We start from the raw sequence: 25,633 nt of genomic DNA on the forward strand, positions 1-25,633 counted from the left end.
TGCAATTCCTATATGAATGGTCCAACACAAAACTCTATAGTGTACACAATAAATATTAATTATACCTGTCAATAACACCATCTTCAAAATTATCTTCATTCAGCATGGATTTACGAATCTCTATTTCCATATATCCTTTATCTGTATACGGTTGAGACAAATGATCCTGGTATGTGGTGATCCATGTCTGGAAAATAGCATAAAAGGACAAATATACTGGGAAAGGGAAAAAAAACAGTTCTTAGTATACAGGCTATTTTCAGTCTGAAATACTGTACAATTGTTTGTTGCTTGCTAATTAATTATTATAATGGATGCTATACATCATAGCCCTATTTTGCTTTGCAAGTGTTGCACAATGTTTAGCTCTGGCTAGGAGGTCTAAAAATAGTGCTCTATACATAAGCAACAGCTAGGTTTGATCACCTGGCCAGGTCTCTTGCTGTAGAAAAAGTGGTATCTGTAAACTGTAAAAAGTGCCAATGCTGTAAACTCTCAAATTCATAAGATGCAAGTATAATTTAACTCTGTTCAGAGCAAGGTCACAGAGCTTATAGTAGTGCTGGAAAAGGGCTGCAAATTTTATTATTGAAATGCATTCTTTGTACAAGTATTCAAGAATATTCAAGACATAAATCTCATTTTATTTTACTTCATGGGACCAACATTTCAATAAGTTTGCAAAGATCTTTTTTTCCATTGTGTAAATAGGGGAGAAGAGAGTACAAGCTGGTCACAATTGCTCATGATTTTATTAAAATGATCAAAGAAGCCTTATTAAACAAAGACTTATTCAATAAGGGACAAATTGACAGTCAGTCTGCCCATTAACTTTTTTCATTCTTATTTTTTTTCCTTGGAATGGCATTGTTATTGTTTTATATACTTTAAAAAAGCCCGCTCTTACATTTTACCAAATGAGATTTCATTCAAATCAGCTACATGAATAGGTGACCTTATAACAAACATAAATAAAAAATACAACACCATATTATTCATAAAAGTGCAGAAAAATGTCTAAAATCTCATCTTAATCAGCTCTCAGTAGTTCAATAAAAATACAGAGAAATTGTACTTGTATTCCTAGTTTCATTTGTAATTGGCTAAAACAGAGGGTAAATGTTCAGTGATAATGCATTCTTTACATAAGTGTTCAGCTGTGTTGATATTTCCATGAACATCTATTAAATAAAATGACAGCACCTTAATTGAAATTTCAAGTTTATTTCTTTAAAATTCGTTGTTTAATTCAATAGTTAGAAGTAATAATGCGCACCATACAATTCTGCTTGGTCATCGCTACAGTCAGTCAGCAAACCAATGCCTGTTCAGCATTTGGGTCTTTTTAACCTCATGTACCGTACTATTTTGAAGTATGGTACTGCAGTGAAATTGTTAATTGAAATGTATGCCTTGATAATGGCCTATCACATCTAAAATCAATACCTTGGCCAAGTCTCAGAGTCATTAGTGGGGAAACAAACAGATTCCATTAAGATTATCACAAGAATCTATACATCAGATATTGCATATCTACCATGAAAAATACAACTTAGTTGTGATATGAAAGCAAAAAGTAAAATATGTTCTAACACTTAATACAGAGTCTTAAAACGCTTACTATGTTGTGCTTTCACACAGCCTTAATCAAGGGAGTGTTCCTCTCAACTCACCTTTTATATAATGCTCTCTTAAGAGTCTCACATTATGAATTTAAGTGAAAACTTAGTACCTGTTAATTTTCTTTCTTCAAGTTCTTCTATACCACTGTGAACACTTCAGTTTCACTCCTCCCTGAATAGAAGCCTGCCTCCTCTCAGAGAAAGGAAAGGTGTGATTGTTTCTCTTTGATTTCCTTTTTCCATCTTCTATGTAGCTCTTTCTTTAAAAGCCAAGTGTGCTGCATCTAGAAATTCCATACAGCCATAGTCGTAGTTGTGTTTTCCTGCTGCAGCGGTAAGTGGTGCCTGTTTTTTCTGTCGGGGGTAAGATCCTTGCCTATGGCAAGTACCAGCCTCAGCTACTTAGGGACTGCTGTGCATAATGCTAGATGAAAGAGTGGGGTTGGACTTATATTTCTGCCTGGATATGGAATATGAGAGGGAAGGGCTAAGCCCACACTACTTTGGAGACTTTTTTGGAAGCTGCCATGGAAGGAGTATGTCATCAGGAACTTGATGTAATGAGCATAGAAAGCAATGCTTGAGAATTAGGAGAGGAAGGATACATCCATATCCATGCTCTTCCAAATGCCAAGCCTATATGACCCCATTTCAGGGGAGAACTACAGTGGAGAAGGGGCACCTCGGTGCCCATCATGAAAAGGAAAAGGGAGTACCTGACCCTATGTTGTCAACTCATCCAGAGGGTCTTGACCATTTTCTGGATGGTGGTGCAAGAAACCTCCAGTATGAAACAGTAGAGACAGCAGTTGAAATCCTGAATCCAATGAAGTCTGTGGGAGTTTTGTCATTTGAAATCAGTGGGGCAAGGATTTGGCCTGGAATAACTGAAGAGGGGAGCTGGCTGCCTGAGGCCCAGGTATAATGATTCTTGCTAGCTGATTCTTGCTACGAAGTGGGTATTCACCCACGAAAGCTTATGCTCCAATACGTCTGTTAGTCTATAAGGTGCCACAGGACTCTTTGCCGCTTTTACAGATCCAGACTAACATGGCCACCCCTCTACTACTTGCTAGCTGAGGCACTCTTCTGACAGCCCAGGTGTCTCCTGGGAACTCCTCTATGCTGGGAGATTCTACAGCAAGTTACCCTGCGCCCCATTAGGCAGAAGGACTTCCTGATGCTGATCTGCATGTGGTCCCTGAATCCAAGCACCTCCTCCTGCCCCTAGACTTGGTCTCCAATTTCTCCACTATACTCTGTGTAGCCGTATCACCTGAATACACCAGGACTGCTGAGGAGAGCATCAGACCCACTGAGCCCAGGCTCTTAATAATCAATTAGAAGCTGAAGCAGCTGTTCCACCTGCTGGAGACGACAAGGGAGAATTCTGTAATGGCCAGCTCCTTCAATGTGCAATGAGAATGTCATCAAAATCTCAAATATTCTGTCTCCATCTATTGGCAAGGAACGCAATCTAGCAGCATTTGTGTAGACAAATGCAGACAGAAATAGGTGTTGTTAAACCATTGGTAATTATAGCATAGTTTTGTTTAGTTGGGATCATAAAGTTGGCTGCTTTTTAAACTACAAGGAAGTGTTTTAATGGAAACCCCCCCCCTCCCCCAGAAGGGTGAAATGTATTTTGGTTGTCATGGCACACACTTGGCACAGTTACCTCCACTGAGCTCTGTGCTCTCTCCAACTAAAATACCAACCTAATATATGTTAAAATAGATCTCTTAACCCACTGCCAGAAAAGTATTTGTGCACCCCCTTGTGCTATAGAGAATTGCTCTACAACATTCACGTTTTTCTAATCTACATTTATATCAATTTAAGTTGTTCCCTTGTAGGAGGTACAGAAATTACCACCTCTTGAACTACAGTGGAATTCATAATGTCATATCAAGCCCTATACAATGCAAGCAATGCAATTCACCATAAGATACTTTCTAGTACAGCTGGCAGAAAGAGGTTTAAAATAGTTTTTTGCTCTCTTACTACAAAATCAAAACCTTGGATGGCTAGCAGTAAATCAAATTAAGTGTAAAAGAAAGATATGTCTCCCCAAGGCAAAACATCCTATAAAACAGTCAGGATTCATAACTAAAAAAAAGTCCAGTGCATATATGTATTGCACACAAGTCTACAATAAGTGTTGTACCACACTGTTAAGTCCATAACAATTTTCTACTGTTGTAGAAAAACTAGAAAAAGAATCTCTGGTCCTGGTGGAATGTAACAGCAGGGTTTTTTCTTTTTAAAATTACAGCACTTTTACTGGAATTTGAATAACAAGAAATGTGTGGTACATGGGAAGGCCTCCTCAAAATGAAAACTGCACCATTGCTATGAGTACTGTACTTCTGTAACTTTTCATACCTCTCCACTGCATGAAAATTTAAATAATTCCATTGAACATGAGGATTTTACTGATCCAATAGGATTGACAGGACCCCGTTCCAAAGAAATCTCAGTCAGGCTTCCACATAATTTTTCCAGAGACTGCACAGTTTTGAATAACGAAGAAGCTGGACACAAATAGGCTTGGTCATCACATTTTTACCAAATCTACTGTACTTACGAATATATTCTTTATTAATAGGCAGGAGTGATAAGATGTTTAATGATTCACGATGAAGGATAATAATACCATATTTAACTGACTTATATTTGAGAATGTCCAGGTTTAAATAGAATTCGTAGTAGGCATCCTTCAGTCTCAAGAGACCATGGGTATGCACCCCTGAGAAGTAAAGAATTTTCTCAGTTAGTTTTATGGCAACCGTGGCTGTGGCTGAAGAGATGCACTTGAGAGAGACAATCTCTGCCACATCTGTCACATTTAAAGGTGATGTTTTGACCCTTTCGCTCTGCCTTCTGCAAGCTCTTTTCTCCTTTACTAAGCTGGATGGCTTCCTCTTGTAACTCCAGAGATCTTGTTTCCAAAGGCTCTAGTCTTAAGTGTGATCTTCCAGTTGTCCACAACCATGTCCATTTCTTTAAGGTGTCGCTTGCACACTTCCTTGAAATGCAATTTTGGACATCCTTTGGGTCTTTTTCCATATGCCAATTCGCTGTAAAGGATGTCCTTTGGAATGCATCTGTCATTTAATTTGGCACACATGCCCAAGCTAGCAGAAGCATCTCTGTTTGAGGAGAGTTTGCATGCTGGGTATACTGGCCCGCTTAATCACCTCAGTGTTGGTAACTCTGTCCCTCCAGGAGATTCCAAAGATTCAGTGAAGGCAACGCCTATGAAAGCAGTTGAGCCTCTTTTCCTGATGAGAGAATAAGGTCCATGTCTTGCTCCCATACAAAAGTGTGCTGATAACACATGCACGATACACAGATCTTTGTGTGTTCTGTCAGTTTGTTTGTTCTTTTGCCATACCCTCTTGCTCAGTCTAAACATTGTTGTGGCGGTTTTTCCAGTGTCAATGTTGAGTTCCATTCCAAGTGAAAAGTTGACTGCGATAGTGGACCCCAGGTGTGTGAACTCATTCACCACTTCGAGTTCATAGTTGTTGATCTTGAAGGAGGGTGTTTCCTCAACTCCTTGGCACATTATGTTCATCTTTCTTAGGCTTATGGTAAGCCCAAAATCTTGGCAGGCTTTAGAAAAGCTGTCCATAAGGTTTTGGAGATGAGCTTCTTTGTGGGTTGTCACTGCTGTGACATCAGCAAAGAGGAGGTGTTGGATAAGTGCCTACCGAGTCTTGGTTTTAGATCTGAGTCATGAAAAATTGAATAGCTTTCCATCAGATCTTGTGTGCAAGTAGATTCCTTCAGTTGAGGAACCAAAACCTTGTTTCAGTAGCAAGGAGAAGATCACAAACAGAGTTGGGGCAAGTACACAGCCTTACTTAACTCTGCTACAAACCTGGAAAGCCTCAGAGACTGAATTGTTGTACTGAACTGTTCCGTACATGTTTTCATGGAAGGATTGAATCATGCTTAAGGACTTTGGGGGGTATCCAGTCTTTGTAAGATCAGTGAAGGCTATTTAAAGGGGCTTTTTTTGTTCTCTGCATTTCTCTTGTAGTTGTCACAGTATCACATGTCAATAGTAGATCTTTTAGCTCTGAAACTGCACTGTGATTTGGGATAGACTCTGTCTGCAAGCGTCTGACGTCTGTTCAGGACAACTCAGGCAAAGGTTTTTTCCATAATACTAAGAAGGGAAATGCTAGGATAGTTATTACAGTCACTCCTGTCTCCCTTGTTTTTATAGAGTGATGATGTTGGCGTCTCTCATTTCTTGTGGTACTTTGCCTTCTTTCCAGCACAGGTAGAGCAACTTGTGAAGATGTTGCAGTAGAATAGGTTTTCCGCATTTTATGACCTCTGACAGTATTCAGTCTTTTCCGGGGGCCTTTCCATTGGGGAGTCCATCTATGGCAAAGCTAAGCTCTTTGATAGTTGGTTCATTGTCGAGTTGGTTCATAACAGGCAGGCTTTCGATGGCATTGATGGGATAAGATGATAACATAATCCTGATACCTAAAAGAAAATTCTCAGTAAAAGGTAACTTCCATTGCAATACTTCAACAGCAAGTTACCCTGGGCCCAATTAACTGTTGCACGCACTTAGTGCACAGTGAGTGAAAAACAGTATCAATAGTTAGTATTTTGCACCCATTTTGCAGTGGTATAAATGACTGCCCCAGGTGCAGGACAACAAAGAATCTGGCTCCCTCTAACAGAGACTTTTAAACTTATTACAGGCTTATTGCTACTTTTGAGACACATTTCTATGCTAATTCTGCTCCTTTAGACATCATACCAATATTAAAAATTATATACAAATCTAAGTGAAGATGACTAAGTAAATTCAAACATGTTATTACAACATAAAGATTGAGAATTTAAGGTCTGTTCCTGCTCTCATTGAAGTCTATAGGAGTTTTGCCATTTTTTCAACATGAGCAGGATCGGATTCTTAAACACATAAAAGTCAGAAAAGAAAAATTATGGCTCCTTCCGTAACTGTAATTTGTTTCCCCTGGTTATATTCCAAAACATTTGCTTTTAAAAAAAATTAGAATACTGACAACAATATACATATCTACCATGCCGTCTGTAAAACCCAAGAACTGAAAACCAAAGACATTCTAAATTTCATTCGTCCCAAATAACACGGACATATTACCATCAAGTACAAATAAATTTCTGTTTCATAACACCACCACAGCTTATAGTTGATTGTTATCCAACATATGCAGTGATGCATATTCAGTACAAGAACTCCAGCATGAAGTGTGGAATGTGTAGCTAATCACATGACATCATAACAAAGTATACAGTTTCAAAACACATCTTTTAATTTTAGAGTTTGGTCTGTTAATGCAATCTGGATTCACCACTATGAGTGCGCAGATTGAGAGAAGGCAGATGCCAGGCTTGTGAGTTGAAAGCTGAGAGGAGGATCTAAACTTGGAAGACTAACTCATAATAAATAATAATAATAATTATAATAATAATAAAGATGTTCTGAAGAAGAGAGTACTAACTACACTAACTAGACTCCTGTCCTAGAAGTGATGGTATGGTTGATTAAAGGCTTCTGGAGCAGGAAGCTGTAATAAAGTTATATCTAAGTATAGGATTTCATTAAAGAAATTTTTTTTGTTTACTACTGAAAGAAATTGATTTTAGTTTTATTTTGTCTGTGCCAGATCCTTAGCTGGTGTAGATGGGCATAGCTCCATTCCTGATTATTTTAACCAAACTTAACCCCCTTTTAAGCCAACAGAAATTCTGGTCCATATATTTTAAAGCAGTATTTGCTGTATTATAGTGAAAACTTAGCTTCTTTTTATGCCTGCATGCATCCCATAATTTTGTCAGATTTGTAAATAAACATTTTTTCATTTTTCTTACTCTGTTTTTCTTATTTCTAATTTAACAATAAGTAATCAGGAAGGGTACAAAAGCTGAAGGGTGGGGAAGAAGTCTAACATAACTGACTTTGAAAAAACACAAAAAACATCTTAGAGGAAGTCAGGCTTTAGACAAGGAAAAGAAATGTTAATTTAGTGGCATGGAATTGAAATATTCTCTTATTATGTTTGTCCAAAAGGTCCATGCTGGAGGCCAATTCAACACATGCCTCCAAAACCAAAACCAGATGCAAGCCCTCATGATAAATACATAAACAATATTGAATAATTTGAGCTAAAACAAAGAAAAAATATTTACCCCATCCACAGTTCCAAATCTCGAGTAAGTAGATTGACATAAATTCTTTGAACCCAAAGGAACTTCATTGATATCATAATCTTTAGGTTCAGCCTCTCTGTTTTGGTGCCTTTAAAAAAAAGTTTATATTTGTGAGACGACAAATGTAATCATGATCTCTTGTTTTGAAATCAAAATTTCACTGGATATAGTGAAACTCTCCACATTTATGCGTATCATAGGCTTGGCACTACTGTACCACCCATTCTTTTATCCTACTATTATAATCGTAAGTGCAGTTGCTGGCTGCAATAGTATCCTGTTGCACCTAGAGGTGAAGAGTGAGATTTACCACTGAAAATAATATATTTAATAGTACTACTAAATATAATTAAATGGAAAAAAAATAAAGAAAAAATCTATAACAGAAAGAAACCAGGAAAGCAATAGACATGTTGATTGAAGTTTTACTGCAACAAAACTATGGCATATCAGCTAACCTATCACTACCCCTTTTCCCCTTTAAAAAACTGTTATAAGAATCCAAAATGACATGAAAAAAGGATAATGTAATTTTATGCCGAGTTATCTTTTGACAAAACAATTAACATTTAAACCAGAAAGTTTCTATATTTAGTGAAATAAACACTATGCAAACTATACAAATAATCCTGACTTACTTACTAGTCTGTTTACACCAGGCAAGGAACTCAAGCTGCCTGCTGGTGAAAAGCATTCACTAGCTAAGGCAAAACCAATGTCAGACAAATAGCCAACTCCCTCCTGCTCATGCCTTTGAAATAATTTATTAGCAAACAATTAAATCTGAGGCTGAATTTCCATCCCTAGTCTAAATGGGTTCTATTTGCTCTCCTGAGACTGGTGAGTGTGATACATTAGAAGAGATTTTCAGTCACAAAGATAGAATGTTATGTGCCAAGCACTGTTGTCAAAAATCCATTTTTATTTACATCTTGCAGAGCACCTATAAAGGTTCAGCCTATACAGCACTCTATAAAAAGAAATATTTCAGTTCTTCATGGTTACAAATGATGGAGAAGAATTTAATTCTTGTGTCAGGAACTAGTATTCAGAAGTATGAAATGTTCAATGGATACTTGGATTTAATATTAAATACATTATATATTCCTAGAAAACTCTTCTAGATGGGGGAGGAATATAATTGCTATTCTTCACCTCACTGTCATTTTAGTTACACAGAAAAGGATTATGCAGGGACACTACATTAATGAGACACCTTTTGGATACATATAATCAATAGAACTGCTAAGGGATAACTGTAGAATACAAAAAGGCAACTTTGAATAGCAGCAGCAAAGTGCAAGAATGGATGAAAACCCTAAACAAATCCTCTTCCTCTCCCCATCCCCCGTTTCCTTCCCTGATGAGAGAAATAATGGTGTGAGTGAAATCCTGATCCTATTGAAGTCAATGGGAGTTTTGCCATTGACTTAAACAAAGCCAGGATTTCACTGTGTGAATGTGTAAGAGAATTTAGTTGATGTAAAGGAGATTTAGATCTGGATGTCATCTGTATATTTATGACATTTTAAAATGTGTTCTCACAGTAGCTCTCTCACTAGCTTTATACAGATGTTGAATAATGTGATAGAGAGAACTGAGGCCTGTGAGACTCTAAGGGCTTTAATGAGGAGGAACTATTTATTCCAAACCATCCTGAGTCCATCCATGTCTACACGGAGCAGCAATGCTCACTACAGGGATGTAATTTCTAAAGTGCACTAACATGCAGTGCACTAATTTCTCTGTGTAGACGCTTCTGGTGCACACTAACCATTCTCTCCTACACTTAAACATAGTGCTGTTTGAAACAGTACTAAGTTAAAGTGCATTAGGAAACTTTTAGTGTGCACCAGCAGGATCTACATGGACTAATTAGTGTGCAAAATGTTAGTATGTTTTAGAAATCACACCCCTGTAGTACACATTGCTGCTCCATGTAGACAAACACTATGTGCTTTTATAGGGCCTACCATGATCCTGAACCTGATTGGGGCCTGCAGACACTGCCATAACATTAAGAACAATTATACAAATCAGGGCAAGATTTTTTTTGGGGGGGGGAGGAGGGGGAGGATTAATTTTGCTTACAGCTTTTAAAATAATCTCTCTATATGCAAAAGAACTTTAAAGACACGAGGAACGTATTCCTGTCCCACAAATGTTTATTTAATTGGAAAAATGTCACTCCCTACATTCTTATGGGAGAACAGTACACTATTCTATTTGAATGTTTGTCTTCCTTTTAATGGCTGTGGACTCACGAGTTGTTTTCAAGCTTTGGTACTAAAGGATTCTTTTACTAGAATGGATTCCTTCTTTTCAAAGAGACAAGACAGATGATCCACACATGCCTCTCACAAGCTCTTCAGCGGAAGTCCAAGCTGGAGGTCAAATTGTCATTTTAACTTTTTTTTTGTATTAAAAAAACCCCAACAATGTCAATGTTCAAGAGTCTGACTTTAACAAAACAAAAACAAAACAAACAACTTTCCCCCTTGTGGTATTGCATGGTGTTTACAGAATTGTGTGATGATCATTCTAAGTTCTTCAGGAAAGGGACCTTGCTTTCATACTTGTCTTTAAAGCATCTAGCACACTGATGGCTCTGTATAAATACATACAAAATAATAATCTGCATATATATTCAAGCCTAAGAACAATGAGATAAAGAGAGAGGCAGACCAAATTCTGAAATCCTTCCTTTTGTTACTTTAGATCAGACCCTTGATATTATTTTTTTAATGTTACGATTTTGATCCAACTCCCAATGGAGTCAATGGAAACAATCCCACACTCAATATAAGTTTGATCTGGTTCCATAGTTGTTGTTTCCGTGCACTGCTCCTGTCTGCAAGCACCACCCCCGCAGGTCCCATTGGCCGGGAACAGGGAACGGTGGCCAGTGGGAGCTGAGGGAGCAGTGCCTCCAGAGAGGGGCGGTGCACAGAGCCACGTGCCTCCGCAGGGGCCACAGGGGCATGTTGGCCCCTTCTGGGAGAGGCATAGGGCCGGGGCAGGCTGGCAGCCTGCCTTAGCCCCCCGATGTGCCGCCAACTAGGAGCCGCCTGAGGTAAGTGCTGCCCAGTGGGAGCCCACACCCTAAGCCCCCTCCCACAGCCAGCACCCCATACCCTCTCCTGCACCCCAACACTCTGCCCCATCCCAGAGCCCCCTCCTGCATGCAAACTCCCTCCCAGAACTTGCACCCCTCACCCTCTCCTGCAACCAAAGCCCCTGCCCCAGGCTCAGCCAGGAGCCCTCTCCCACACTGCGAACACCTCAGCCCCAGCCCAGAGCCCGCACCCCCTCCCGAAACCCAACCCTCTACCCCAGCCCAGTGAAAGTGAGTGAGGGGGGGAGAGCGAGCGACGGGGGGGGGCAATGGAGTGAGCGGGGCGTGGCCTCAGGAAGGGACGGAGTAGGTCCTGGGTTGCTCTTACATTCAAAAAGTGATCTTGGGCATACAAAGGTTGGAGACCACTGATATACAACATGAGCTGAATTAACTGTTATTTCCATGATAAAAATATGGTAAAACATTAAGATTGGGGCTTTTAAGGGTTAAATCATGCAGAATGACAAAGCTAAGGCGACACATGCAAACTGGAACTCTGACCTCAATTTCTATGCACCTTACAGAGTTCCCAAATGACCCTGTCAATTTGCAGGAACATATTTGACTAGATTTTCCACTGCACAGGCAAATTACCCACCCAAAAGCCTTCCTTTTATATACCTTTGTTTTAAACAAGAAGTGCACTGCTAATTAACGAGGGCTATTCCTAAACCAAATTACACCCTTTAGTCCCTCAGCATTTTCAGCTGAAGAGCATCTTAAAACAAGAAAATGCTGCACTAATTTTTGGATAACAGAGTTTCCCCACCACCCAGTTTTCAACTGGAACGCCTGGTCGAAAAGGGAGCCTGGCAGCTCCGCTTACAGGGCCATTAAAAATCCAGTTGGCATGGGGCTGGCAGGCTTCCTACCTGGCTCCACATGGCTCCTAGGTGGAGGAAGGGCCACAGGAGCTCTGTTCACTGCCCCCGCCCCACTCTGAGCGCCAGCTCCGCAGCTTCCATTTGTCGGGAACTGCGACCAATGGGAATTGCAGGGGCGGCACCTGCGGGCAGAGGCAGCGTGCAGAGTCACCTGGCTGTGCCTCAATTTAGGAGCTAAGGGACATGTCGTTGCTTGCGGGTAGCCACCCAAAGTGAACGCCACCCGGATCTCACACCCCAAAAACCCCTCCCACAACCCTACTCCCTGTCCCAGTCCTAAGACCCCTCCCACACCCAAACCTCCACCCGGAACCCACACCCCGAAACCCCTCCCATGCCCCAACCCCCTGCCCCAGCCCAGAGCCCCCTTCCGTACTCCAAACCCCTCAGCCCCAGCCTGGAGTACCCTCCTGCAACCCAAACCCCTCATCTCCAGAGCTTGCACCTCCAGCCAACGCCCTCATCCAACCCCCTAACCGGTGAAAATGAGTGAGTGAGTGAGGGTTGGGGAGAGCAAGCGACAGAGGGATGGGGATGGAGTGAGTGGTGGCAGAGCCTCGGAGAAGGGGCAGGGAAGGGGCTGAGCCTTGGGGCAAAAGTGTTCAGTTTTGTGCAATTAGAAAGTTGGCAACCCTACCCCATGGTCAAAAATGTTGGAGCTGGTTTTCCCTCAAAATAAATAAATTATCTTTGGGCAAAGACCAAGTGAATATTTCAGAAATAAAATGCAGCTGAAAACAGCAGGACTCATATAGAAAGCTTTATGCAATCTTAACTCTAGTGATCATTGTTATCCTGATACTGTATAATACTTCGTCTACCAACACTGTAACTCATCAAAAGGAGAAAACAGGGACTTTCAAATGTACATGGCATTGTAGCCAAGTCTCCTGATATTTGGTGTTTCTTTAAAGCCCTAGTCCCTGGAGTCAAGTGATTATACAGGGGTCTCAGCTTTCATAGAAAAGAGTATTTCTAATCCTCATGGTTGCAAAGAAATGCCTGAAAGCATGAGCTGAGTGTACCCTAAGGCTCAGAAACCAGAAGACAAAGAAAAGGAACCCCAAATTGTTTATTTTTAAAAATTTTCGTGATTTTTAAGCCAATCTTATAATTTTCTAGGCTTGACTTGTGATTTTTAAACACAGGGTGTTGGCAGTACTACTAGCTAGCCACTGAGCTACCCAAGTTCACAATACTGTGTTAATTGCCAGTGACAGATGTCAGTTTTCCTGAAAATTAACTACTCTGAAAGACCAAAAGCTAGTAAAATAAAGATGAAAAGTTACAACGATTAAAAATCAATTTATATTATTAAAAATTCATCACTAAAGATTTGGTTCATACATGCCTGATCCACCCCTTACACTTGGTAACTTATTCCATGAGTAAAAAGAATGAGGAGTACTTGTAGCACCTTAGAGACTAACAAATTGATTTGGGCATAAGCTTTTGTGGGCTAAAACCCACTTCATCAGATGCATGCAGTGGAAAATACAGTAGGAAGATATATATGAAGATATATATACACACAGAGAACATGAAAAAATGGGCATTGCCATACCAACTAAACTAATCAATTAAGGTGAGCTATTATCAGCAGGAGAAAAAAAACCTTTTGTAATGATAATCAGGATGGCTCATTTCAAACAGTTGACAAGAAGGTGTGAGTAACAGTAGGGGAAAAATTAGCATGGGGAAATAGTTTTTAGTTTGTGTAATGACTCATCCACTCCGAGTCTTTATTGATGAAATGGGTTTTAGCCCACGAAAGCTTATGCCCAAATAAATTTAAGGTCTCTAAGATGCCACAAGTACTCCTTGTTCTTTTTGCTGATACAGACTAACATGGCTACCACTCTGAAACCTTATTCCATGAGTGATGTCATTGATTTCAGTAGGCCTATTCACAGAATAAGATTCTACTCAACATGTGTATGAGTGGCAGAAACTTTGAACCATTCAGGCTTTTATACAGTGCTATAAAAATACTCAAGAGCCTGCACAGTTTGAGAGGGCAGGAAGAAAGAGGTTAAGTTTGAATAATATTGGGATCTCTGTTACACAACTCTTCTATTGTAGCCAATAATGGAAAGAAGCATTATTCCTCCCCTGCATATTTATTTAATTTTGTTTGTTTATTTTTGTTTGCAAAAGGGTAAGGAGGGTAAGGAAACTAAAGCTCCTCTCAGGGAACAGAGGGACAGGACGGAAGGTATGATCTCCAAACCCACAGAACCTGGGGATCTTTGGGAAACTTTACTCCAAACAATCTGGATTCCAAATGTTCCACAAGGAAGCTTTCCCTCTGCAATGATCTGCAGGCCTGGCTCCTCATTCTTTGTGGCAAAGGAACCATACTGCCATGGGCCACCTCCCACCACAGCAGCAATACATCACTCTGCAAACCATGGACAAGACCCTGATGCTACCACATTATGAGCAGCATTAACTTCAGTGCTAATCATCATTCCACTATCATAAGGCTGAGAGGGGATAATACCATGATGTTTGGTGCTTTCTTCTTCTTCCCTGTCATACTCATGACTGCCAAGCTCTGAATTGTGGAGTGGGAGCAGAGGGATTCCAAAGTGACCAAAAATAGCAGATGCATGTTGGAAAGGTGCTGCTCCGCCTCTTCTATGTTCATCACGACTATATTTGGATTGCCAGAGAGGAGCATTTGTCTTATATTCTGGGGATATTTTTGAGATAAAATAACAGATTTAACCTGATATTCAGAGATAGTGATCATCTATAAACCCCACTTAAAGAACACCATATTGACTGGATGGCCACACTATTATATCCCTCCCTAGTGTTTTACAAACAGAGCAAGGACAAATAAACATAAGAGCTTTTAGGGGGACACAGGGTGGGAAATGGCAAACATATTGCTAAAACAATAAATAGAGACAGTTGACATGTATGTAATCTTTATCCCTCCTACAATTTTGACCTTTGAGATTCAAAGCAAAAGTTTGGTTGTGTGTTTTGTTTTAATGTTGCCCTTTTCACACACCTCTACACTTTCTAGTACCGATCAAACTACTGTGAGAAAAACCATTATCACAATTATTTTTACTGGACTGAAAGCACAAAATGCTAGAAATACTATGGTAAAATCTACACTTGCATGATTTCCAGTCCTTTCGTGTGTGGGGGTGATCACATTTTAGCAGGGCAAAATTCTGAAAACATTAATTGAGAAAAACTCCTTGAAGTCAACAGATTTTTCAACTAAGGAAAACGTGGCTGCTTCTTGGCAACAAGGCTTCCTAGGTAACTTTAAAAGCATTTGAATGTTACAGTTAGAAAAGAATAGAATATAAAAGTGCAAAGAGAAAGTATGTAGCAAATCAGGAGAGTTCTCTTACGTGCATTACCTCATCTTTCAGACACTCATTATTATTTGTAATATCATAGTGCCTAGTAACCCTAGTCATGAACCAGGACCAATTGTAAAGGAGATGTGTTGTAAAAGCAAGGCAACCTGGTCACTCATAATCATTAAAGATCCCATGACACTATTTTTGAGAGTAAAGATGTTAACACCACATTCTACAGGCCACTATCCTCCGATCCCACTGAGGAGTACCAAAAGAAAATATACCATCTGATCAAGAAACTCCCTGCTATAGCACAGGAACAAATCTACACAGACAGACCCCTAGAGCCCTGACCAGGGGTATTCTATCTGCTATCCAAGATCCATAAACCTGGAAATCCTGGACCCCCCCATCATCTCAGATACTGGCACTTTTACAGCAGGATTATCTGGCTATTTGGACTCTCTCCTCAGACCTTACGCTACCAGCACTCCCAGCTATATTCGAGACACCACTGACTTCCTGAGGAAACTACAATGCATTGGTGATCTTTCTGAAAACACCATCTTGGCCACCATGGATGTAGAAGCTCTTTACACCAATATTCCACACAAGGATGGACTACAAGCGGTCAGGAACAGTAGCCCTGATAAGGCCATGGCACACCTGATGGCTGAGCTTTGTGACTTTGTCCTCAGTCACAACCATTTCAGATTTGGGGACAACTTATACCTTCAAGTCAGCAGCACTGCTATGGGTACTTGCATGGCCCCACAGTATGCTAACATTTTTATGGCTGACTTAGAACAACACTTCCTCAACTCTCGTCCTCTAGCACCCCTCCTCTACTTGCGCTATGTTGATGACCTCTACATCATATGGACCGATGAGAAAGAGGCCCTTGAAGAATTCCACCTGGATTTTAACAATTTCCATCCCACCATCAACCTCAACCTGGACCAGTCCACACAAGACATCCACTTCCTGGACACTACAGTGCAAATAAGTGATGGTTACATAAACACCACACTATACTGGAAACCTACTGACCGCTATACTTACCTACATGCCTCCAGCTTCCATCCAGGACACATCACATGTCTACAGCCAAACCATAAGATGCAACCGCATTTGCTCCAATCCCTCAGACAGAGACAAACACCTACAAGATCTTTATCAAGCATTCTTAAAACTACAATACCCACCTGGGGAAGTGAGAAAACAGACTGACAGAGCGAGATGGGTACCCAGAAGTCACCTACTACAGGACAGGCCCAACAAGGAAAACAACAGACCACCGGCCATCACGTACTGCCCCCAGCTAAAACCTCTCCAGTACATCATCAACAATCTACAACCTATCCTGGAAAATGATTCCTCATTATCACAGACTTTGGGAGGCAAGCCAGCAACTACACACCACACCACAGCAGGAGAGAGTGTGTACTAGAGTGGACAGTGGCAGATGAATGAGCGGTGTCATTCTCGTCTAGATGAAACCGAGAGTCTGTCTACACAGAAAAGAAAAACCTGCCACTGGCCAGGGCCAGCCGACTCTGGCTCAAGGGACTCAGGCTATGGGGCTGTTTCATTACTGCAGCCCGAGGCCAGACATCTACATAGTAAACTACATACTGCAGCCCCATAGCCTGAGCCCTTTGAGCCTAAGTCAGGTGACATGACATGACACCACAGAAACAGTAACCCAGGAATCAATCCCTGTAACAAACCCTGTTGCCTACTTTATCCCCATATCTACTCTAGCGACACCATCAGAGGATCCAACCATATCAGCCACACCATCAAGGGCTCATTCACCTGCACATCTACTAATGTGATATAAGCCATCACGTGCCAGCATTGCCCCTATGCCATGTACACTGCCCAACCGGACAGTCTCTACGCAAAAGAATAAATAGACACAAATCAGACATCCGGAATGGTAACATACAAAAGCCAGTAGGAGAACACTTCAATTTCCCTGGACATTCAATAACAGATTTAAAAGTAGCCATCCTTCAACAAAAAAAAACTTCAAAAGCAGACTTCAAAGAGAAACTGAAGACCTACAATTCATTTGCAAACTTAACACCATTAATTTTGTCTTGAATAGGGACTGGGAGTGGCTGGCTCACTACAAAAGCAATTTTCACTCTCTTGATATTGACACCTCCTCCTCAATTATTGGGAGAGGACTACATCCACCCTGACTGAATTGGCCTGATCAACACTGGTTCTCCATTTGTAAGGTAACTCCCTTCTCTTCATGTGCCAGTATATTTATGCCTGTATCTGTAATTTTCACTCCATGCATCTGAAGAAGTGGGGTTTTTTACCCACAAAAGCTTACGTCCAAATAAATCTGTTAGTCTTTAAGGTGCCACCAGACTCCTCGATGTTAAACCAGATTTCTTTGCTAAATTCTAACTCAGGTACTTGTATTCTGCCTGTTTGGAATTACCCTTGTCGTTGAAGTTGGATCAGTTATTCTTTGTTTCACCCTTTTAAAAACTGTAGTGTAATGTTGCTGCTCAGAATGGCCTCTGGGGTTTGTCTACACAGCAACTAGACACCTGCTTAGGCTCAACGGGCTCAGGCTATGGGGCTGCAGTATGTAGATTACAATGTAGATGTCTGGGCTCGGGCTGCAGTAGTGAAACAGCCCCATAGCCCGAGTCTCTTGAGCCAGAGTCGGCTGACCCTGGCCAGTGGCAGGTTTTTCTTTGCTGTGTAGACAGACCCTGGGTTTCAGCTAGACGAGAATGACACCACTCCACCAGGGTCATTCATCTGCCACTGTCCACTCTAGTACACACTCTCTCTGATATGATGGCACCCTCTCCTCTTCTCAATACTGTATTCATGACACAACTTTCTTTTTCTGTATGAAATACAATCAAGTCTTAAATTTTAAAAAAATAAAGTCAAGATAAATACAACCTACTCATATAGACTTTTGCTAGTAGAACAGATGCCTGCCAGCTGACAATACAGACTAATCAGGACATATTGCTCCTCTTGTAATCATACTATGAAAGATCATAACTCTCATGCCCAAATCCTACTATGATTATAAAAAATTAAACATTAAAAACCTTTTTACATCTCAGCTTATTAAATAGATCAAAACTAGAAAGTATTCTACATTCTAATCAGGAACATTCTAATTTAGCAACAGCTGAATACATTGTGTACAATTATATCTGGGAGGGCATAGCTCTTCATCCTGTGTAATGTAACCTGATGCCCTTTATGATTGCTACCAGATAAACACCTGGTATTTATGAAATACTATAGTCTTATAGGAATACAGGAGAGGAAGTGTAGGACATACAAGTAAGGCCACAGTAATGCATCATAAAATATTGAAAAAAGGATACGTAATAGGAATAATATTATATTACTCAGAGTGAAATACACACATTGTTTTGTGAAACTGCATAAATCCAAAACAACATCAAAGCAATTAAAGATATGTTGGATCATTCTGCTCTGAAACTGAATTTCAGTTATAAAAAATAATTGGATTACATTAAGTAGTTAACTAATTTGTTACTTTAATTTGCTTAGGCTAATATTACAACAATGTATTTAAAATGAAAGACTGATCTAACTATTACAGTTTCCTTATTTTATACTAAATAAATAAAATTGGACCCATATTAACAGAGCATATTTTTAATGTATTTTAGATTATAAAAAAATCACTTTATTGAAACTCAGTTTAATAATAGAAATGCCAGGGGATAGATAAATTGATGATTTATTTCTAAAAATAAAAGGATTTCTCATTATTTTCATTTTGAAGATCAAAATGCTTTTTCTTTATTTAACTTGAGAATCAGGATGGCTTTCTTATTAGCTCACCACTCACCAAAACAAATAGGTTTGTTATCATACTTCTGCACATCACATCCAAGGCTACTCCCATGTTTCTGTGACCTAGTTATTTTTTTTCATGTTTTGCATTACTTAAATAAGAATCTGCCTTAAAGTTTACATTATACATACATACAATTATTAAGTGGTAAGAGGTCCCCTTCCCTGATGTTTTTGTTATACTCCTTGCCAGAGCAACAAGAGATTATGGGCCAAATTTTCACATATGCAAATCCATATAGAGAAAATACAGACAAAGTGCATCGGTGATTGCATGAACAGTTACCATGTTTGCATGGAAAATCAGGTAAATGCATGCACAAACCATTTGATACCTAATTAGCCTTTGCATGTGCAATTCCTCTCTTTGCACAGACATCCGAAAGTGTATTTTTACAAACAAGTTTTTTGTACGTGAATCAGAACTCTAACTTTAAAAATGTTGTATATTTGCCTTTCACTCTGAAATCATTAGAGACTATGAGCTAAATTCTTGACCCCATCTACAGCAGAACCTCAGTTACAAACACCCCGGGAATGGAAGTTGTTTGTGACTCTGAATAAAACATTATGGTTGTTCTTCCAAAAGTTTACAACTAAACATTGACTTAATACAGCTCTGAAACTTTACTATGCAGAAGAAAAATGCTGCTCCTCCCCCCCCCGCCTTTTTTTTTTTTTTTTTTTAGTAATTTACATGTAACACAGTTCTGTACTGTATTTGCTTTTTTTTTTTTTTTTTCTCTCATCTTTACTGCTGCCTGATTGTGTACTTCTGGTTCCAAATGAGGTGAGCTGACTGGTCAGTTTGTAACTCTGGTGTTTTTAACTTTGGGTTTCTACTGTACCTATGCAGAGTTCACAAGGAAATCAATGGGAGTTACATCTGAGTATCTGAAGGCAGAATTTGACCCATAATCTCTCTATAATTTCAATTAATGCTAAATAGGATTCCTACCTCCTGGAAAATTTTAAAGATAGGCAATTAAGGCCAATGGGAACTGTGGAGCCGCCCCCCCATGAGTCTAGAGGCTGCAGGGACCTGGCTGCCACTTCTGGAAGCTGTGTGGAACGAGGGCAGGCAGGGAGCCTGCCTTAGCCCTGGGCTCCTGTTGCACTGCCAGCCAGGGTACCTTTTCGACCAGGCATTCCGGTCAAAAACTGGATGCCTGGCAACCCTAATAACCTCAGGAGACAGTGCTTTCACAGGTACTGGCCCCAAGCTATGGAACTCACTGCCAGATGAAATGGACTATTAACCTCACTTCATTCAGAACTAAACACAACCCTCACCCCCTTTCCTCCCAATACTTTCCTGCATAATAATCTCTTTCTCATGTATTTTAAAAAACCCTAAACCTGCCTCTTCATGGCAAAGAAGAAAGACAGATATGACTGTGATTTTTACCTTTGTGAGGAAAAGAGATGCTAGATAGTGAAGGCCATAGACATATTTAGACAGACAGATGGGATAGATAGAAGCAGGGAGACTGAAGAGTGAATGGTCGGTTCATTAAACATTCCAGCAGGCAGAGGTGAAAGTAAGCCGGTACGCCTCGGCACGGCATACCGGTAAGAGCCGGTGTGCCATACCAGGACCGGCTTTCAGAGAGGGCAATTTAATGCCCTGGGGTAGCAGTGGCGGGCTGGGGCTGCAGCGGGGATTTAAAGGGTCCCGGAACTCCAGCCGCTGCTACCCCCTACCCCCAGGGCCCTTTAAATCCCAGCCTGAGCCCTGCTGCCCGAGCCCCCGGGTAGCTCGGGGCTTCAGCAGCTGCTACCACAGCGGAGCCCCAGGCCCTTTAAAGCTCTGCCAGAGCCCAGAGCCCTGGGGTAGCGGTGGCAGCCGGGAGCCCGCAGGGCTCCTCAGTGATTTAAAGGGCCCGGGACTCCGCTACGGTAGTGGCAGCTGGAGCCCTGGGCCCTTTAAATCACCCCCGAGCCTTGGGGCTCCCAGCTGCTTCTGCAGCTGGTAGCTCGGGGGTGATTTAAAGGGCCCTGGGCTCCCAGCCGCCACTACCACAGCTGGAGCCCTGGCCCTTTAAACCAAGATTTAAAGGGCCCAGGGATTTAAGGCCTTACCTCTTCCAGTTGAGGCCACGTGCCCCTGCTCAGGACTCCGGCGTACCAGTAAGTCCTCTAACTTACTTTCACCCCACCAGCAGGAGATGCTTTCAGTTTTGTTTTCATTTCTGTTTTTTTTTTTTTAAATGAGAGCCTCTATCACCATTCAGTCAGATTGGACACAAGCACTCATGAATTATGACATGTCCAGAGCAGTGGGTTCAATGTAGGAGAGAGGTTTGCTGGCTGAGGACTCAATAGGGATGACTGAGAAGAAGGATGGCAAAACTTCTCCCATGCACATCTCAGCACCACCCACTGAAAACATCCTTGGGATCGTCTTTTCCCTTCATTAGCCACAATAGGCATCCTGTTTTTTCTCTTTGAAAATCTGGCCCTTATACGTGTATTGGATAGGGGGATTTTATATTGTTGCCTAACATGGCTTCCTGCTTCTGCTTTGTCTGCTTTCAAACATGAAGTGACCAAGAGTACAGCAGTTTTTGGTATTTGGTGATTTTACACACATGGATCTTTATAAATTTTCCATACCTTTAATTATTAGTTGGCTCATAAATCATAATGAAGTTAGCAGAACCACACTACCATAAAATGGGTGGAAAAAACTCTCTAATTCTAAAGTTTACCTTCCATTTAAAATTCCATCTTTAGTTATTCTTCTTACATACTGCTTCTGTTTATGATTTCAACATATTAGATTTACAATAAATTGCTTTACTTCAGATATGGAAAAAATGCCACGAAATAACACATTCTCTCCTCACAATACATTTCACATCTCAGATGCATGAATCTCTCACAAACAGTTTCAGTGCTTAACTTTGGCTATGCTAAGTAAACTGCCAGACAAATATCAAGGCAGGAACATAATTTACTATCCCAGTGATTTTCAGAAAAGCTTTCAATAACAGTGCTGTGCTCAAATCCACACAGTACAGAAAATATATATATGGAAAAGGATACTGGCATAAACACTCCTGAATTTACTCATGACGCAATTATGACTGCAAAAATGTATCAGATTTTTGCATAGTGAAGATAATTAGGCATGAATCAAAAATAATCTGACACCATACACTAAAAATAATCATAATACAAACATGGAGAGAGAGAGGGGGGGGCAGGCAGACCTGTAACGAGTGTGGATAATATAATAAAACCATCTGCAAAATAGCTGGCAGTAGTTAAAACTGGCAGATGTATATGTATTGGGGCTTTCAGTATAAATCAGCTGAGGGCTCTATGGTGTCTGGTAGGCAATGCCCAAGTTGGGGGTAGTATGGAGCCACACCACTTGAGGGGGAACATAGGGGAGAGTGCAAATTGCTACACCACTTTAAGGGCTAACCAGAATACAGCCCATAATTGTTAGCACTCTCTAGAGATCTATTTAGGTATTTATAACCCAATCATCATGGCCACATATCTAAGCACATTTCAAAAATACTAGTAATCTGAACACATTTGAAGTTTGATTCTTTCCCCATTTTAGGGGTCCCCATATTCCTCCCCTTCTTCTTCCTCACATCATCACTAGTGTATTAGTTACTCATTTTGGGGAGCTAAGCTAGTCATTATTGTGGGAAAGCCAGGATGAAGAGAGGAGTCTTATGCAAATTAGTTCTGAGGGATCCTATGTGCATCTTGCTTCTATTTCTCCTCTGCTTAGGTGTTCACAGGGTTTATTCCACCCCCTCCATGAACCACTGAACCAGATCTACACCACCTTAGATTTCTATAGTTATTTAAATGTTGAGCCACTGGGTCCTAAATAGCCCCTATGCTTACTGAGAGTTTGGCCTTGACAGCACAGGATTTTGGAGATTGCAGTATTTATACTCTTTAAAATAGCTCTGTTCTAGAATACTATTTTAAAAAAAAGCCAATTGCTCCTAAAAAGATCCACTTTTTAAAACAAAAATCAGAAAACAAAAAAAAAAAATCATGAAAATTTACCAGCTTGGGCACAAAGGAACAACTGTCTGCATACAACAGTTGTACTGCTTTATCTTTAAGGCTCCTTTATACTGATATAACTCCTCCATGCTCAAGGCCTTACCGGTTATAACTATTTCAGCAAAAGGAACAAACAAACCACACCCCTAACCCAACCATAGTACGAAAACGGTGTGCAAACCAGGCCAAAATCTACCCACCCCTCCTTCGCCAAAGCTCACCATAATGTAAAAACCCAGGGGAGTGACTTTTTGCAAGGGTGTCCTATATATAGCAGAACATAACACACATCTCTAGGAGGTGTGGAGTACACAAGGGAGGAGCGGGTGTCTTTTCCCCCGGGCCTTTTGCTGAGTACCACGTATGTTCACAGACCCAGGGATACCAAAAGCGGTGCCCTCTTACCAGCGGTACGTTAGGGTGGGTCTCCCATACTGCACGCAGTGCGAGCGCAGAGTCAAAGCCCCCTTGCGCTCCAGCACGTCTGGGGGTCCTATGTCCATCCTCAGGTGGGTCCCTCTGGCGCGGCACTGCACTGTACTGACCCCCCGCCCCCAGACCTAAGCACTGAGCCTCCCCTCGCGGCCGTTCACACGCAGGGGCTAGCCCCCTCCAGCAGCTCCGCCCCACTTCCCCACAGAAGCCTCCTTGCTCCCAACCCCTTGGGGTAACGCTGCCCCCCGCTCTCCCTCTCAGCACAGCAATAGCCCCTACAAGATGTTACTTCTTGAGGCGCCAAGTCTCCCAGGTACAATAGAGACATTCCTACGCAGGCGCCGCCTAATCCCCTTGGTAACGAGAGACGCTACGAGGAAGCGGGTGGAGCGAAGAGAGCTTTCCGCGCTTCGGCCGGGACTATAAGCCTGTGGCCCCGGAGCGCGGAACGGCCGCCCCGAGGAGGACTACATTTTCCAGCATGCAACGCTCTGCTTTGACCGGAGCGAACAACGGACAATGCGACGCATTGCATGATGGGAAATGTAGTCCAGTAAAGAAGAACATATATTAAAGCGGTGATAAAAAACGTGACTTCGTTTTGAAAGGGACTGAGGGGAGTTGAACCCTCCTCCCCCATTTACCGCAGCACCTCACTGCCTAACCTCTCCCATCTGCCCAGCCTGGAGGGCACAAGAGGCAACAAAGAGATAAACAAACAGTGCTGTGATGACTTCCAGCTCCCTAGGGGGCCATGCAGGTATCTCATCATTACCTGTGTTGTCTGGAAGCTGCCAGCAGACCCAGTCATGGACTAGTCCCCCACTGTGCTGATTCCTGCACAAACAGTCCCTGCTAGGGTGACCAGACTTTATACAGACAGTCGCGATTTTGGGGTCTTTTTCTTATATAGGCTCCTATTATCCCCCACCCCAATTTTTCACACTTGCTGTCTGGTCACCCTAGTCCCTGCCCCAAAGAGTTTACAATCTAAGTTAACAGTATTCCTGCTCTGGAGACCAGACAGGCAGGGTGGATCAGAGACAATTTTGCATATTCAGTGCTGAATAAATAATTTTGGTTTTGCTCCTGCTATGGTCACAAGAGGTGCCATCCAGCTAATACAGATGGCCTTAGAAGCTACGGGTGAAATCCTGGTCCCATTAAGGTCAATGGCAGAACTCTCACCGACTTCAGTGGGATCAGGATTTCACCCTAAAGATTTGCAAGATTGGACATGACTCCCACAAGTAGTCTAAATAGTTTAGGACTTTTTTTTATTGATATTTTAAATCTTCACTCCATTTGGACAAGTAGGTGCATAAGTATTGTGATTATAATTGTAGCTCATCAGATGATTTAAAGTTACCTCTAGCAAATAAATCCAAAATAGTATATATAGTTCCACTTACTTTCTATGCCCTCAAATCGGACTTGTAATAAATCTGCATTATTCCAAGGAGAGTCTAAATATTCATTTACATAACAGGATTCAGATGGTAAAACGGTAACATTACCTAACAATATCATGTTATTTCTGTTTCTGCTATTACTGGTATTACTTCACTTTTTTGCAGTTTTTTTTTTTTTAAATATTGTCCAAGTCTTTGGAGATAAGATGTTTTGCTTTAATTTCCTTCTCTATATAAAGTATGGTTTTATTCTGAAAAGTGTTGGCAAAAAGTGTCATTAAGGGATTTCATACCTATTTTGTCTCCATTATTTCCACATTAAATATGTTCTGTTTACAAGCTTTAAAAAAAAGTGTTTTTCTAACTATTGACCCTGCAAATGAAAGTAACTCTGCCCCTTGTGCGTCAGCATCTGTAATGACAATTCTATCGGCCAAAATATGGCAAGGGCAACACCTGTGCAAACCCATTGATTTCACCAGTAAATTCACTACATTGTCACTAGTAGGGTAGCACTGGTGTAACAGACTAGAACTTGGCACAGAATTCTATTGTCAAGAAGGAAGAGAAACCTAGTTCAAACTTTTTTACCCTCTTAGCTATGTTAGCTCTGCTGGAATAATAGGAATAAAATGTAGTGGAAGCTTATTTTTTGTCATTAAAGTGGGCAAATAAAACCCTGAATAAA

General features: G+C 41.1%; 1 protein-coding gene across 1 annotated transcript in view; it reads right to left on the minus strand.

Moving 5' to 3' along the window:
• CFAP95 (cilia and flagella associated protein 95) overlaps positions 1-23,681 on the minus strand; it is a 54,060-nt gene extending 30,379 nt beyond the window's left edge. Inside the window, exons 1-3 of the mRNA XM_073346245.2 lie at positions 23,504-23,681; positions 7,827-7,935; positions 66-187 (exon numbers count right to left, since the gene is read on the minus strand). Of these exons, the coding sequence (XP_073202346.2) occupies positions 66-187; positions 7,827-7,935; positions 23,504-23,601 (329 nt within the window). The 5' untranslated portion in view covers positions 23,602-23,681. The remainder of the gene's footprint in view (positions 1-65; positions 188-7,826; positions 7,936-23,503) is intronic.
• Positions 23,682-25,633: the final 1,952 nt, after the last annotated feature.

Source organism: Lepidochelys kempii, chromosome 5, assembly GCF_965140285.1.
Source record: "Lepidochelys kempii isolate rLepKem1 chromosome 5, rLepKem1.hap1, whole genome shotgun sequence".
Lineage (NCBI taxonomy): Eukaryota > Metazoa > Chordata > Testudines > Cheloniidae > Lepidochelys > Lepidochelys kempii.